This window comes from Suillus discolor, assembly GCF_016758755.1.
Source record: "Suillus discolor strain FC423 chromosome Unknown F5147scaffold_8, whole genome shotgun sequence".
Taxonomy (NCBI): domain Eukaryota; kingdom Fungi; phylum Basidiomycota; class Agaricomycetes; order Boletales; family Suillaceae; genus Suillus; species Suillus discolor.
This window is the reverse complement of record NW_024541255.1, coordinates 848,596-862,393: the sequence shown is the minus strand read 5'-3', so window position 1 is coordinate 862,393 and position 13,798 is coordinate 848,596. Positions and strand designations below refer to the sequence as shown.

Below are 13,798 nucleotides of genomic sequence, written 5' to 3'. Positions count from 1 at the left end.
TCTCTAGCTGTGCCGGCTTCTCTCAAAATGGAAGCGGTCCTTTTTCGATCATTTTTCACTGCCACCTTGCCATCAGCTCACACAGCTTCGTAGACACAGCTCGACGAGTAGTAGTACATCTGGATCCTCTAAAGTTCTTCTACTAAGGTTGTAGTCAAAGAATCATGAGTCATGCTTCAACGATCCCCCTTGTTCGAAAGACTACATAGCTACGTCGACAGCACTGTTGCCTTATGCTCTCCATACTTTGTTATCAAGCGCTCACGTCGGGATAGACATCAAAGCGACGCTGTTTTGTGACTGGTATTCCAGCTCTTACCTCGTGGAATGGTTCAGGATCTAAATACCGTGTTAAATCAGCAACTTGTAAATAACGAGCACGATGTCAAATTCACCGATATCGACATGCAGAATCGTCTCATTCTCATCAGCCTCCGCAAGTACACGGCCACTGAAAGTTGCTTTAGTGCGATCAGTGTACGTTAAAGGATATGCCTTACTATGGGTCAACGACCATCGAGTGTCCCCACTATCATGATAGTTCAAATCTCCTGGTCGCACAATTATTGTGGCGGTTCACTTACTGAATGGTACCCAGCGGTCATATCCCGTGCTGGACTGCACATGGAAAAGAAAACCTGATTATCATTGGCCCTGAAGGCTACGTCAGGAACTATTGAGCACAGTTGGACAACGCGCTACCGAGCTCGTTGAAGCAGTTCCCAATGCAAAGGTCCAGTGGTGAGGTTAAATGCCCCAGGGTAAACCATGGCATGACAACCTTAAGAGGTTGTGGGTTTTTCGTTTTTCGTGTAAATCATGTAACCACAAACCTCGCCGTGCCGCAATCATCGATAGTTCCGGGAACCTGACGTCGTAGCACAAACCGAGCCCAATACGTGCAAATTCTTAGGAGAGTTTCATCGAGTGTGGCGCAAGCACGTTGAATGAAGTTCGTACCAGTGTCAAAATAGTTCGTCGTCGTTCCTCCTGTCAACGTTTCACTCTCCTGTAGGTACGATGAGATCCAGAAAAGACGCTAAAGCGGGAACTAGTAAAGGGTATACCTTGAAATTTATCTTCCCAGGGATATCGATGTCAAATAGGTGAACCTTGCGATGTGATGCAACAAGTGCACCTCCATCCACGTACATCAGTGTTGATTGGAAAAAGTTTCAGGAAACTTGACACCTGTCGGAGAATACACAGTGCAGGTGTTGTAGATGTTGTTCGTCTCCACATCTCTCTCGGGTATCGAACCTGTTAAACAAAATATAAACTTTCTATCCCTTTGCCACATGTTTGAGCGAGGTATGACCTCCGATGAGCCAGATTCCCGCCTCCTTCGCAGCAGAAGACAGCATCTTAACACTTTCGCTTACACTCGCTTGAATATCATACTCCTTGCCAGCAGTGTAGCTAATGCTCTCGGCATACGCGGGGAAGTGAACAAAGCCGTACGGCGAGTTGAAACATTCCTGAAAAATGAGTTAGAGCTGGGTGAAACAAGATCAATTCCATACCGGCAATACAACAACTTGAGGCCTCTTGTCTGAATTGCTCTTTGCTGCCTTCATGATCATCTCGCGAGCATGGTGAAGATTGGCTGCCTTGTCAGAGCCGATAGAACCAAGCTGGATAAGCGTGAGGGTGAATGGCTTGAAGACAGGAGGAGCGACTGAAGTCATTGTGCGGCAGGCAGAATGCTTGAGATTGTGGGATAACAGCAGTGCTCCGGATAAACGCAGGTTTGGAAACATATACAGCTAATTAAGTCTGCCCCAAGTTGTCGCCGGCTTCCAAGTATCTTATATCACCACTACCGGGCCGAGGCCCGGTGCACCGTAAGACGGTCTTATCAGACTCTACACAGGTCGTTACTAACTCTTTAGATTCAGCTACTCCAATACTTATCAATAACATCAAGTTCAGGTTGGTGAACTAAATTCCAGCTTGTGACTGGCATTATGTAAAATGAATTTGTTATTGACTACATATTTATCAGACTATCATGGCGAGTTGTCCACCAGTGCTAGTGATGTACAATCCCGTCTGTGGAGATGGCACTGCCGAGACCTTTTTCAATGAGCATGTCTTTCCTCGTCTCGAGGAAGCGCATATCCAAGTTACCCAAAAGATGGCAACTGGAGCCGCTGGACATGCGGGTACCATAGCGTTCGACTTTCTCGAACGATATGAGGGCAACGTGACAGTCATATTGGGCTCCGGCGATGGAACTTTGCACGAAATCATCAACGCCCTCTCACTCGTGGCACTGAAGGGTGTACGCAAGAATGTTGTATCATCCTCAGTTCGTGTAGTTCTTATCCCATGTGGGACGGCAAACGCTCTCTACTGCTCATTGTTCAAGCCAATCTCCATGAATGAGGGCCCGGCATACAAGCTGAAGTCTCTTGAAGCATTCATCATGGGTTCGGATGTCGTTCCACTCACGCTGACTGTCACGACCCTATCTGCTCCACCGAGCTCAAAGCAAAGTTGTTCCAATGTCGCTGTTTCGGCGGTAGTGACATCTACTGCTTTGCACGCCTCTATCCTCCATGACTCCGAGAGTCTGAGGAAAGAACTGCCAGGCATTGAAAGATTCAAAGTTGCTGCGAGGAACAACATTACACAATGGTACAGCAGCCATGTCAAGCTGTTGCCTACGCCATCTGCTCAGGCTGTGGAGATATACGATCCAGACCAAAAGACTTTCGTAATTCACAAGGATTCAGATGCTCATGGAATTGTGGATGTGCATGGTCCATTCGCATACTTTCTTTCTACCGTCAATGTCGATCGTTTGGAACCTGCTTTTAGAATCACCCCTCTTGCGTCCGACATTGTTTCGTCGGAGGTCTCACTAGACCTTGTCATGGTTCGACCTCACCGTGATCCCACCTTTGTCATGGATACCATAGAAGCTCGAAATGCCTTTGCAGAGAAATCAGTCGCTGTGCTAACTGCAGCATACCAAGATGGGAACCACATCAACTTTAGATATACCGACGATGGAAAGATGACCAATGAAGGGACAGGTCCCACTGTGGTAGAATATATCCGGTGCAAAGGATGGGAATGGATACCTGTGAGTTTTCCCCGCCTGATCTTCGTACGCCATCTGATAGTGAGTAGGATGAGGCCGACGAAAGGGCCCACCTTGTATGCTCGGATGGAGCCATATTCTCGATTGTGAAAGGCGGAAAGGCAGCATGCAGTGCAGCAGTACCAGCCGATGGTGCAGAATTTTCGGTATACGTCTAATGTCAAGCAAAGTTATTTAGGAGCGCATCTCCGTCACAGGTTGTTTGTGTAATGTAATGGGTTGACGATAATCTGTTGCGTTCGTCCGCCGGTCTTAGTACTGCGCTCCAACAGGTGCGATAATCGCCCTCGGCCCTATTAAATTAGATTTAGGCATGGTGAAAGGAGCACACCGTGTGACTTGAACTCCAGCCCCCTTGATATACGTAGTACGGTAGTACTAAGCTTACCAAGGTCCATGCTCTTCGCATAGAACACTGCGTCTGCTGACACCTGAGACATGGCCGAATAAGAGTCTGTGACAGATCCCGTTCAAATTGAGGGACAAATTATTAATATTTCAAATGATTGGGCGTGCCTACAGATGTATGATCAAAGCCTGAAAATGTCAACGATTAATTTTAACCCAGATTCATGCTCAAATGGGGAATTTGTGTGCATATAAATGCTGGATTTGTCGGCATGCATCTGCCTTACTGTTAAATGTATGATCAGATAATGAGAATGACTAGTTTATGTTGACCACAAGATTCATAAATAAATAGTAGATATAACACATATTCAATTTGTAATAAATTGAAACTCTGTTTTAAATCGGGTGGGGGGGACAGAGTGCGGCTATGTTGGGTAGGCACAGGGAATAAAAATCAAGAATATGTACATAGATATTTCCTACGTTAAATTCTGATGATGATCCTGAAAATGTGCATAGGGCATACGAGTGCCCCGTTAAGTGCACCACTTGGCGGGCTGATGGGGTTCGGAATTGAGTGGACTGATGTCCACTCAATTCATTATTACTAGTGCTGCCGCGGTCCGGTCCAGAACCACGGTTCGAACCGGACTTTTGGTCCAGTTCTCTGTGGTTCGGTCCATGGTTCCCTCACCAGCCAGAACCGGACCGGAAAGCGGTTCTGGGTTCTGGACCTTCACTAGTGGTCCGGTTCTGGTTCGACTTTCCCGAACCTTCCCGAACCGTTCCTTGACCTTCGAATTCCCTCGACTTCGACACCAACCATGACGACGTCAGTGTCCATGTCGACATCAAAACACCGTCTTCGAGATTTGCATTATTTGTTAATCAGGCTACTGTTAGCCTTTTTGAAGGTAAGTACTAATCAATTTATTCTCAAGACTCTGACATATGTTTACCTATATCACAGATATCTACTTGTTCTAGTCTATATGCTTCCTGGATAGTCATGATCCTCCACCGGTTCTCAACTCTAACAGATCTCCTTGGATATTGTCGCTCTGTGGTGTTAGGCTATGTGCCATGCATAAAACGGGGTGCCGACCAAAAAACTGTGAGTTATTTGCCTGACGATGTCTGAAGACTGCTGTGCTCTGAACGAAGGTCGCAAATGGGAGGGCTCGTCTTGAGGCAGTGGTGAGTACTATTCAAACTTAAGTACCCTACCGGTCTCTAACTCCAGATGTATTCTTAGTTTGACAAATATTATCAAGCGCCTCCAGCCCCAGGACCACATCCCAAGGAGCCAGAGGCCACGTCATCAACAATGAAAGCTTCGATTCATTATGGTGCTTCCTGGATGCGCGACGCTATCATGGAACGTCAAGCTACAGACCATCGCACGCGCGATCCTCATCAAGAGCTCTCTGCATACCTTACTTCACCATTGGAGGAGACTGATGATGTTGTGGCATGGTGGGGTGTAAGTCAGCCCTCAAATTCATTGTTCCCCGCTTACATTCCTGATTAGTTACATTCACTGCAGTACCCAACACTAGCTCGTGTTGCGCATGATTACCTGCCCATTCAAGGCAGTTCCGTTCCCTCTGAACACGCTTTCTCCAGCGCGGCATCACATCAACTCTGCGCCGCAACGCACTCGCATCATCCACTTTCTCCGCGCTACAATTGATGAAGGCAGCCTATAAGAATGGACATGTGTCAGCAGCAGTAGAGGCAGAAGGGTATGCAGTTGGTATGCAGTTAGACTAGCTACCCAATGTCATGTAGATGTCTTGTGAATGTTTTTTCCGTTGCTTGAAAAATTTTCAGTTCGGTTCGCGTTCGGACCAGACAAGAACCGGACCGGACCATTGAGAACCGTTCTCAATGGTCTGGTTCTGGGTTTGACAATTTTAAAGAACCGAACCATGGTTCGGTTCTTGGTTCTCGTCAAGGACCCTCTGAACTGGACCGAACTGGACCACGGCAGCACTAATTATTACTAGCTACCCATAAATACATCCACTCGTTATCACAATGTGTCTGCTATGCTATTCAATATTCAATATCAATATTAGCTGTGATTAAGTGTAAAGTCTAATCTACACGACTCAAGCAAAAAACAAGACCAAAAGCTGGTAACACTCACTAAGTAGTGAATCAAATTCAGTCGAAACTCTGACGGAAATATCCGACAGTGGGCCACTCAGCCGCTTCGGAGACCTCCGGCGGAGTCACATTCACTACTTAAGCCTCCAAACCTTATCATATGGTTTCTCTTTTCCATCGTCTCCACATTACCACCTCCCTAACATTAGTTAATCTTAAAGTTGTGTTGTAGAGGTCTTATGTTCATAATATGACATCTTTTGAAACCAAACCAAAAGCATAAATACAAGCAGGTAGTCTGACACTGGAATAATCCATGTCCTGGCATTATCCGCATCTGCTCTAAATATATGATGTGGCAGTAAAGTAAGGTCTCAATCACCTGCTCAATGAGTCCGTTTGAAATATTATGCCCAAAGCCACTCACTTTCGGTATCATCACTACTTCAAGCCACTCACAATTCATTGCGACTTTCCCCCTGAGCACATCTACACTCCTCTTCCTTTGACACAGTACATGTCGTTTCTCGCGATACGGACTGCACAACCTCAGCAGCACCTGATGTCCCACCACACACTCCATTGGAAGTTCAGTCACCCATCCCCATTTTTCTGCTGGCGAAAATTCCGAAACCCCGAGGAGATGTTTCTAGCGTCGAGAGGGGAGGTTGTAATTTACATGGGGCAATTGGCTGGCCTTCCTCAGACTATGAAGAAACTCGAGTGCGTGTCCTTACACCCACATCATATGACTCTCTTGACCATTATTCTACTGCAGACATTCGTAGTCCATCTCACCTGGGAACATCTTAAAATCAACAAGTCCTGGAGTTCACAAGCAAAGGCCAGTTTGACCATTGCGTAGTCTTTTGTCACTCATCTTTATCAGGCAAAAAAATGGTATCATATCCTTGATCATTATGAGGACAACTGGGTTGTTGGTGATATGCTCCGTATATTTTTGAAAAACAGTAGTAGTCGTTAGGAGTAACAAAGTCTGCAAGATACTATTGTACAGGGGATATGTTTCTCGGGTTCAAATTTAATCAGTCGGAAATATTTCCTGGCATTGTGACAGGGTATCCTTTTCTATGTCAGAATGGTGTGCTGGAAGGTCTGTAAACCCACCTGTCTTATAGATGGTCCCTGGAGCTAATAACTTGCCGCATAGTGCAGTTCCCAGGAACCTCAGCCTGCGTTTCACTTCTTTAGGTATAAGATAATCGACTCCGTCCAGGATTCGTTGTGCCACAGCAGGTGAGATGAGGTAGTCCTCTTGAAACCCCTATGACAATGGTCATCCATATAGATCGCAGAACCAATGATATATCTCACATCATTTTCTCTGACCTCATAGGTTTGTACTTCATCAGAACTCTCCTCAGGCAACATGATCTCGTCAACATCTACCTCCAGCAATGCGGCTTGTAGCGCAATATATATGCGCTTGCGTAATTGATTAGTTCTCATATGTTTCCCCTTACAGTGACGATCAATATATTTGTTAACACCTTTGTGCAGGTCGCAAATAAATTTCCTTTTCTTCGGTGACTGATATTGGTACCACCGACCCTCACTGCGGATCTTGGTCATTGAAACGATGGACAGGTGTTCGATCTGCTTTTGAAGTAAGTTTTTTTTTGGTGTTTGACAAGGTGGCAAGGTTTACTAACCTCGTCATCTGCCATAACAGTGTCCGCACAGCCATATGTTCCACTACTAGTGATGGGCCGGTCAAGATCCATATCAGATCCCATCCATACGTCCTGCCAATGTTCAGTGCTTTAAATAATGTTCAAATAATATACTAATAATTAACTCACGTTGTCTTGATGTCGCTGAAGCTCACACTCATAGGACTTCATCGATGCCCTGATACCCCACTTTAGTTCCTGGATTTCGTACTTCTTCAAGAAGTGAGAGCATGGGCATGGTGAAGGTCTTGCATATGGATTGAACCGTGTCGTGATAGGGCCAAGTGTTTCCTGAGATGGCATTGGTGCGATTGAATTGTTAGCATCCTGAACTTGAAACAAAAAGTCGGATATCCAGTCAGAAATCTGCAGTTTTTGTATCTCGTCGATTTCATAAGTCATGACAATTAGCGATTGCATTCTCATTGTAATCTCGCCATTCAAACCCAATTAAAAATGTTGTCGTACTTTCTCAAGTCTCCATGGTAATGATTGAACAATTGAACAATTGTCGTAGGCTTTTTCACACCACAGTAGTCTATGATACACTCATCTCGGGCTCAAAAGGTGCTGCTGCTGCAGGTTGAAACAGGTCGAGAAATAGTGATTCCCACATGCCGATCACTTAGATACCACTCGAGCCTGTGCTTGTTGCAACAAGACAAGCTGTTGCTTATTAATTATGGTCTCTATTGAGGAACAACTGTCTAGAGAAACCATTGGGATGGTCTATTGTATACAAAATTAATGTAAAGCTAGCTATCTATCTGAAAGCTAAGATGTGTCTATATCTATGACGTTCTGCTGATAATCATACATGTATCAGCATGATCGAAAACCTTCCCTTCTGCAGTAGTTATCTTTGACTTGTCCTTTGGGGTCTTCCCCATTGTATGAACGCTCCCTATGAAGTCACCCCGTATTAAAGTGAACTTCTTATTTGGTCCTGAAGGTGGTTCCGGGGCAATATCTTCAAGGCTAATTGTACCAATCTTCAATCCTGTGTTCTTCGTTCTGGAGGAATATCTGATGGCGATTTCACCATCTTTGACCAAGCCTTCATCGAGGATGAACGGGTCCGGGGCAACAGTGTCAACGAGTCAATTAAGGTAGGATATCCAATTGGAGGACGATGATTTGACGATGCGGAATTTCATGTGCCAATTACAGCACAATGCAGCGATGAGGGGGTTATGGACAATCACAGCAGTGGGACTGTCGGCTGTGAGCAATATGTGAGCGGGAGAAGATCGAATATGAGATGATGGGGCTATACCAGGAGAGGAAGAGGAACTTGCATCGAGAGGATACAATCGGCGTTCTTCCCTGTCATCCTCATTGAATACCCAAGGGTCTTGACGGGGGACTGTGGGGGGTGAGACAGAATGAAAAGTTGAATATTGACGAAGAATTAATTCTCACCACTGCTAGCATCCTCTTGACACCAATCAATCTCTAATGAGTCCATGGGGGCATCCCAAAGTGATTCCATTATGGCGGGAGCAGGCTGATTGGGATGTGACTCATCAGGAAGAGGCGAGTGATGAGGAGTTTTTTGGGGGGTGATATGTGGGGGCCGGATGAACGAAGATCGAACTAAATTGTTGAATTCCTGCTGCTGATTCTGAGGCAAGCGAGAACCATTAAGGAGAACTCCTATCCAGCTGCATCATGTGCGTGAGTGTCGAACAGACAAAATAAAATGATTTCTAACCTGACGACATAGGTTCGCAGGAATTCTTCTATCCGACCTTGAAATGCAACCTTGCATGTGTCCCAGGAGAGCAATTGCAAGGTACCTCGGTAGGATTTCATAGCACCTTGTATGATAAAGACCTCCTTGCCGACAAGGTGCTGCATTGGCTCACAATCTCCACGCCCACTGATTCTCACAACATATACAATAGAGATAGTGCACTATAACAATCACATTAAGCCTGCATGAGTTAAAACAATGGAAACTAACCTCGGTGTGGGGTGTGTCTTTGAATGTCAACATTTTATTAGTCAAATCAACTCGCAGTACTGTGCCTGACACATGGAGTTGGTCACCTCTGACTACTTGAACATTATCGCCAGCTACAACATTGTATCCACGCTCATGAGTATGTTGAAGGGCAGCAGGATTGGGAGTGAAGGCCGTTTCCCTTATCGGCACTGTTATGATCTTCTGTCGTGAAAACGAGAAGAATGAAACCATCTGTGTGATGGTGTCAACCCCATTGACTTCCCCAAATTCACAGACATGAATGCCCTCGGTTACAACGACCTGGTCACCTTTCATTGGAGTGTCATTGCAGATTGAAGTGTTCGTGGGACCCTGTTTGCTTATACTCCCAATGAAGGTCGCCAAAGAATCAAATCCAACGGTGAACTTGACGAAAGGTTAGCGATGATACAAAAGTTGATGGGCAACTTACTTCCGATTCAGAAGACTGGTCGAGTACAACAACGGTGTCGTCATCAACTTGGACAACCATTCCAGTTTTCCCCTTGAGTTGTGGCGCTGCTATACTGTTATCGAGCACACGAACATTGTCCCCCATGCGAAATTTCCTCTCCAGATCAGAGAGGGAGAACATTAGTGGTTTAAGGGAGATATTCTCTACTTGCACTGATTCCTGCATGTACGCTGATGCCGAATAGGTGCTCATGTCAACACAGTCAATCTTAGCTGTGCATCCAACCATTTCCCCCGCTCTAACTCTCACTAAATCACCTTCTATCCAGTGTTGGGCGGCGTATGCATGCAATGTACGTTGTACAAACACAGGATTGCATCTCGACTCCTTATGAAGTCTAATGCTCTCTGGGATGGGAAGTGTGATCTCAGTCACTGCGGTTCTACGCAGGTCGAGCGCCAGAAGGCCATGCATGTAGGTCTTCCTTCGACCCACAGAGGTTGAGACGCCATCGAGAGGATTGTGAAGACGCGGTACACTGGGATCCTTCCTGATACCCAGTCCTGAGTGGGCCCTAGATGGAAATAACACTCTGAGAGTGTCAGCTTGCTTGTCATACGAGTGTGCGAGGCCCACGTCAAATCAATATGGCCCACGCACGGGGTGATACCAACCAGGGATCGCCATGCTGTGTTCGACAGTGGACTGATCTTCCGGAGGGAGAAAGATGACGTCAAAAAAGCAGCTGCCATGGGAGGAGGGCCAAGCGTTCCTAATAGCATAGGTGTCCTTGGCCTTGACGCACAGATGGCCTGGAAGGGTAGAATGTGTGTAGACCTCAAAGCCCTTGTTTTTCAATTGCGTAGCTAAGAAAGACGTTTTTGAAACTGGTAATCGCGGTGAGACAACATACTTATTGGAGATATTGACTCACAGGGTACTGTGACAAGCCATGTCGGGAGGTTAGACACTGACGCTATCTCGATGTCTTGAGTAATCGATGTTGGCTGACTGACAACTCCAACTCTTCGAGGAGGCTGATCTGAGGCTGCTGGTGGTGCCAATGTCAGATTGGTAAAGACCTGAAGTTTGTCCTCAGGGGTATCGGCCTCCACGATGGCGTCCAAAGCAGACTCCCAGTGGGCCAACAATGTTGGATCATCCGAGAATTCCACTTCTAGAAGGTCATAGGCATGGGAAGAACTACTTTGGTCGCAAATGAATCGCATGATGATGCGACATGCGAGCTCGCTAGGCGAAGGAACCAATGGTGATGGTGTCGGTGCGCGTACTCGTGACGACCTGGTGTCATTGGTGATGAACCTGTCATAGAGGCTATCCACCATGTCTTGCCAAGCCCGTCCAGGCTGGAGGTTCGACTGACTGGAGGGACCGCTGAAGGTACAACAATTCAGATGGTGAGTCTGAACAATGTTGGGTCTTGCAGAACCTAGCTGCTATTTGACCCTAAAGGGTTTCTGGACCAGGCTCAAGGCTCAGAGGAGAGGAAATGTCATGAAAACTTGCTGAGTACTCAGACTCATACTGGTAACTGGTGAAAAGGTAACTTGATTATGTAAGCTACAAAAGTGCAAACATAACACTAAGGTAAAAACAGTCTCTGCAAGCCCAGCCAGAAATGAATCCCTACATCTCATGGGAACTTTGAATCATGACTGTCCCCAGTCATCTACCTATGCAAACCAAAGCTAAGCTAAACTAAGAAAACTAACCTGGGGGTCCTCAAACACCTTTTGTTTCCTTGACGTGTATGCCAGGTAAACTGCGCCAGTGAGTGAGGGTCAGGCAATGCGATAAAACGATAATCTCCAGACTTTGCTTTGAGTACTGGAGGAGCAGTGACGATAAAGTGATGTAAAACGCCATGATGGTTGCATGGACGACGATGGGGAGTAGACGGATAGAAAGAGGCGAACGAGGGCTTCGAAATGAGTATAGGGTCGACTAGGATTGGTGGAGAACTGGGTGAGAAATGAAGGAAATGGTGGAAATTGGAGGGAAACGCGAGAAGTGCGGATTGCGGAGGAATGCGCAGACGTATCTGGAAGCGGGGCGGACGGATGGAAAGCGGCGGCGAATGCGGTCAGAACGAGTATAGGGTTAATAGGTGCGCGATCGAGGGGCGAGGAGATATAGATAAAATGGTGTAAATGTGCGATAAAATAGAGGGGCGGCGGAAAACGCGAATGGTGGGCGAACGACGGAGCGGATCGGGGCGGCGATGGGCGCGAATGAAAGCCATAAATGAGGGCTTCAAAACGGGTATAGGGTCGATGGGGTTCCGAGGCAAAATGGGCTGGTGAAAGTGCGAAAAAGTGCGGAGGTGCAAGAGGGAGGAGGAGGAAGGGGTATGGTGCAGGGCAACAAGAGCTGGTCCTATCAAGAAGCAGATTGGGGCAATGGACAGAGCCACTGAAGGATGGTAAATGGCCAAAAGAGCTAAAAGACACAGGCCTTTGAGCACCCAGAAAACCCTTATCTCCCCTCAACTTCTCAAAAACACCAAAAACTCGATAACTCCACAACTACTGCTCCAAATTCGATAAGCCAGGGCTCAAAATGACCGGACGGACGTGGGAAATACGACCCAAAGTTTGCGAGAAATCCGCTCGAAAAACACGTGAGAAAAACACCTATCAGTGCGCTGGGGAGGAGGAGGAGATGCTGAAAACTGGGAATTGTGGGAGAAGCTGATAAGGAATGACTGTGGTAGGATAATAGGCGAATTTGTGGGATGGTTGGAGAGCTGGAAGAGCCTAGAAACACAAGAAACCCTCGCGGTGGGCTCCAGTTGAAGGTTCAACTATACAGCGAGGCACGAACAATGCTCCTGACTGTATCTATAAATGTTGTAAGGTCGCGCGTTGCCTAGTCTGCTATACTTGAGACGACAAGTGCGTTCGACCCTAAAGGGGAAGCGAGTGCAGCAAGGATCTAGTAGTAGGTGCCGAAGGTGCTACTGGTTGGCGAATGTGAAGCGCGGGAAAGCGCAGGTGCGTGTGAGGTGTGAGAACGCGCGAAGCGCGGGAATGCGTGCATGTATATGCGGAAACAAGAGAGAGTAAAAGGGAGTTTGCTTAAGTGATGATTAGACACTAGACAAGAGGTGAGAGATGCAAGCTGAGAGATGTTATATGCGAGGTGCCAAGGAATAGATTTCAACTATACTCCGCTAGGTAGTAAATGGGTATTGTTGTGGTTTAGTCCTCTGTCGTTCTGGTGGGAGAGTAAGTGGTTCTCGGTGGGTGAGTAAGTGAGTAATAGTATGTACTGCTGGTGCTTAAGTATGGCGCCTAAGCGCTGTCATGCGGAGCCGAAGCGCTACCGAGTAAGGTATGTAAAGATATATGTAAGTAAGGGTCCATGATAAAAATAAAGATGGAACAATAAGCACATGTGAGAAATGGAAATATACGCACTAGGGAACTTGGTGGACAGTGGATGGATGCTTCTGGATAGCTGGCGCTATAGGGCGCTCAAGCGTGGGAAAGCACGTGCACATATACATCGTGAAGCGCGGGAAAGGTACGCGCGCGAGTTGCGCATTGCGCGGGAAAGCTGCGCCTCATGTAGGAATAGCTGTGGATAGCATACAGAGTGATGCTACAAGTTCGTGCCATGTACTCCCTAGTGAAAACTGCAATATTGCACAATGAGAGGCACAAGTCTCTACATCTCCCAGGGACTTAAATTCTGAGTGTCCCCACTCAGCGTGTGTGTGGTGAGGATCTCGAGTGATAGTATGTGAGTACGATGCATGTACAATGCTTGGGTTGTTGGGCGATGAATGCGCACGTGTAGGAATGTATCGCATGGTATGCACGAAGCGCGGGAATGCGCAGGTGCGCGTGAGGCGCGAAGGTGCGGGAAAGTGCACGCGCATATGTGCTTGAGGCGTGGGAATGCAACATAGCATGGCGAATTGCAAGGGTGACTCTGGTGTGAATAATGCACCATGGGTGTGAGGCGATGATGCAAGAGTGATATGGCTGTGGTGTGCGAAGCGTGGGCGAGGCGCGCGCATATGGCGTGAAGCGTGGGAAAGTGTGCGCGCACAAGGCGCGAGAACATGCATGAGTGTTGCATGCGCTGCATTCTGTGGGGACGCA

At 46.9% G+C, this 13,798-nt stretch overlaps 3 protein-coding genes across 3 annotated transcripts; 1 reads left to right on the top strand and 2 right to left on the bottom strand.

Annotated features, from left to right (window-relative positions):
* Window positions 1–50: 50 nt before the first annotated feature.
* Window positions 51–1,792, bottom strand: F5147DRAFT_676911 (carbon-nitrogen hydrolase). The gene is made up of 11 exons (XM_041436079.1): window positions 1,524–1,792; window positions 1,319–1,478; window positions 1,192–1,260; window positions 1,068–1,138; window positions 961–1,009; window positions 834–908; window positions 703–781; window positions 585–654; window positions 501–529; window positions 396–451; window positions 51–339 (listed from the first exon to the last, which is right to left on the bottom strand). The coding sequence occupies exons 1-11, from the start codon at window positions 1,758–1,760 to the stop codon at window positions 254–256; spliced, it is 981 nt and encodes a 326-aa protein (XP_041297047.1). The 5' UTR covers window positions 1,761–1,792; the 3' UTR covers window positions 51–253.
* Window positions 1,793–1,859: 67 nt separating this feature from the next.
* F5147DRAFT_606831 (ATP-NAD kinase-like domain-containing protein) lies at window positions 1,860–3,511 on the top strand. Its single transcript, XM_041432348.1, has 3 exons — window positions 1,860–1,932; window positions 2,006–3,091; window positions 3,139–3,511. Exons 2-3 carry the CDS (start codon window positions 2,012–2,014, stop codon window positions 3,265–3,267), a joined length of 1,209 nt encoding a protein of 402 aa, XP_041297046.1. The 5' UTR covers window positions 1,860–1,932; window positions 2,006–2,011; the 3' UTR covers window positions 3,268–3,511.
* Window positions 3,512–6,614: 3,103 nt separating this feature from the next.
* F5147DRAFT_649698 (uncharacterized protein) lies at window positions 6,615–11,014 on the bottom strand (the record flags this gene model as incomplete). Its single annotated transcript, XM_041433369.1, has 13 exons — window positions 6,615–6,857; window positions 6,923–7,189; window positions 7,246–7,338; window positions 7,396–7,632; window positions 7,900–7,995; window positions 8,106–8,323; window positions 8,435–8,632; window positions 8,689–8,930; window positions 8,981–9,183; window positions 9,233–9,640; window positions 9,687–10,277; window positions 10,329–10,534; window positions 10,603–11,014. 13 exons carry the CDS (start codon window positions 11,012–11,014, stop codon window positions 6,615–6,617), a joined length of 3,414 nt encoding a protein of 1,137 aa, XP_041297045.1.
* Window positions 11,015–13,798: the final 2,784 nt, after the last annotated feature.

What these genes read in the sequence shown, in the direction of transcription:
- F5147DRAFT_676911 (XM_041436079.1), bottom strand. Translation starts at nt 1,760, where the DNA reads ATGTTTCCAAACCTGCGTTTATCCGGAGCACTGCTGTTATCCCACAAT. An exon ending in GACGAACTATTTTGACACTG is followed by an intron (nt 909 to 960) that starts GTACGAACTTCA and finishes AACTCTCCTAAG; the next exon opens with AATTTGCACGTATTGGGCTC. An exon ending in TCGATGGTCGTTGACCCATA is followed by an intron (nt 452 to 500) that starts GTAAGGCATATC and finishes AGCAACTTTCAG; the next exon opens with TGGCCGTGTACTTGCGGAGG.
- F5147DRAFT_606831 (XM_041432348.1), top strand. Translation starts at nt 2,012, where the DNA reads ATGGCGAGTTGTCCACCAGTGCTAGTGATGTACAATCCCGTCTGTGGA. An exon ending in AAGGATGGGAATGGATACCT is followed by an intron (nt 3,092 to 3,138) that starts GTGAGTTTTCCC and finishes GATAGTGAGTAG; the next exon opens with GATGAGGCCGACGAAAGGGC.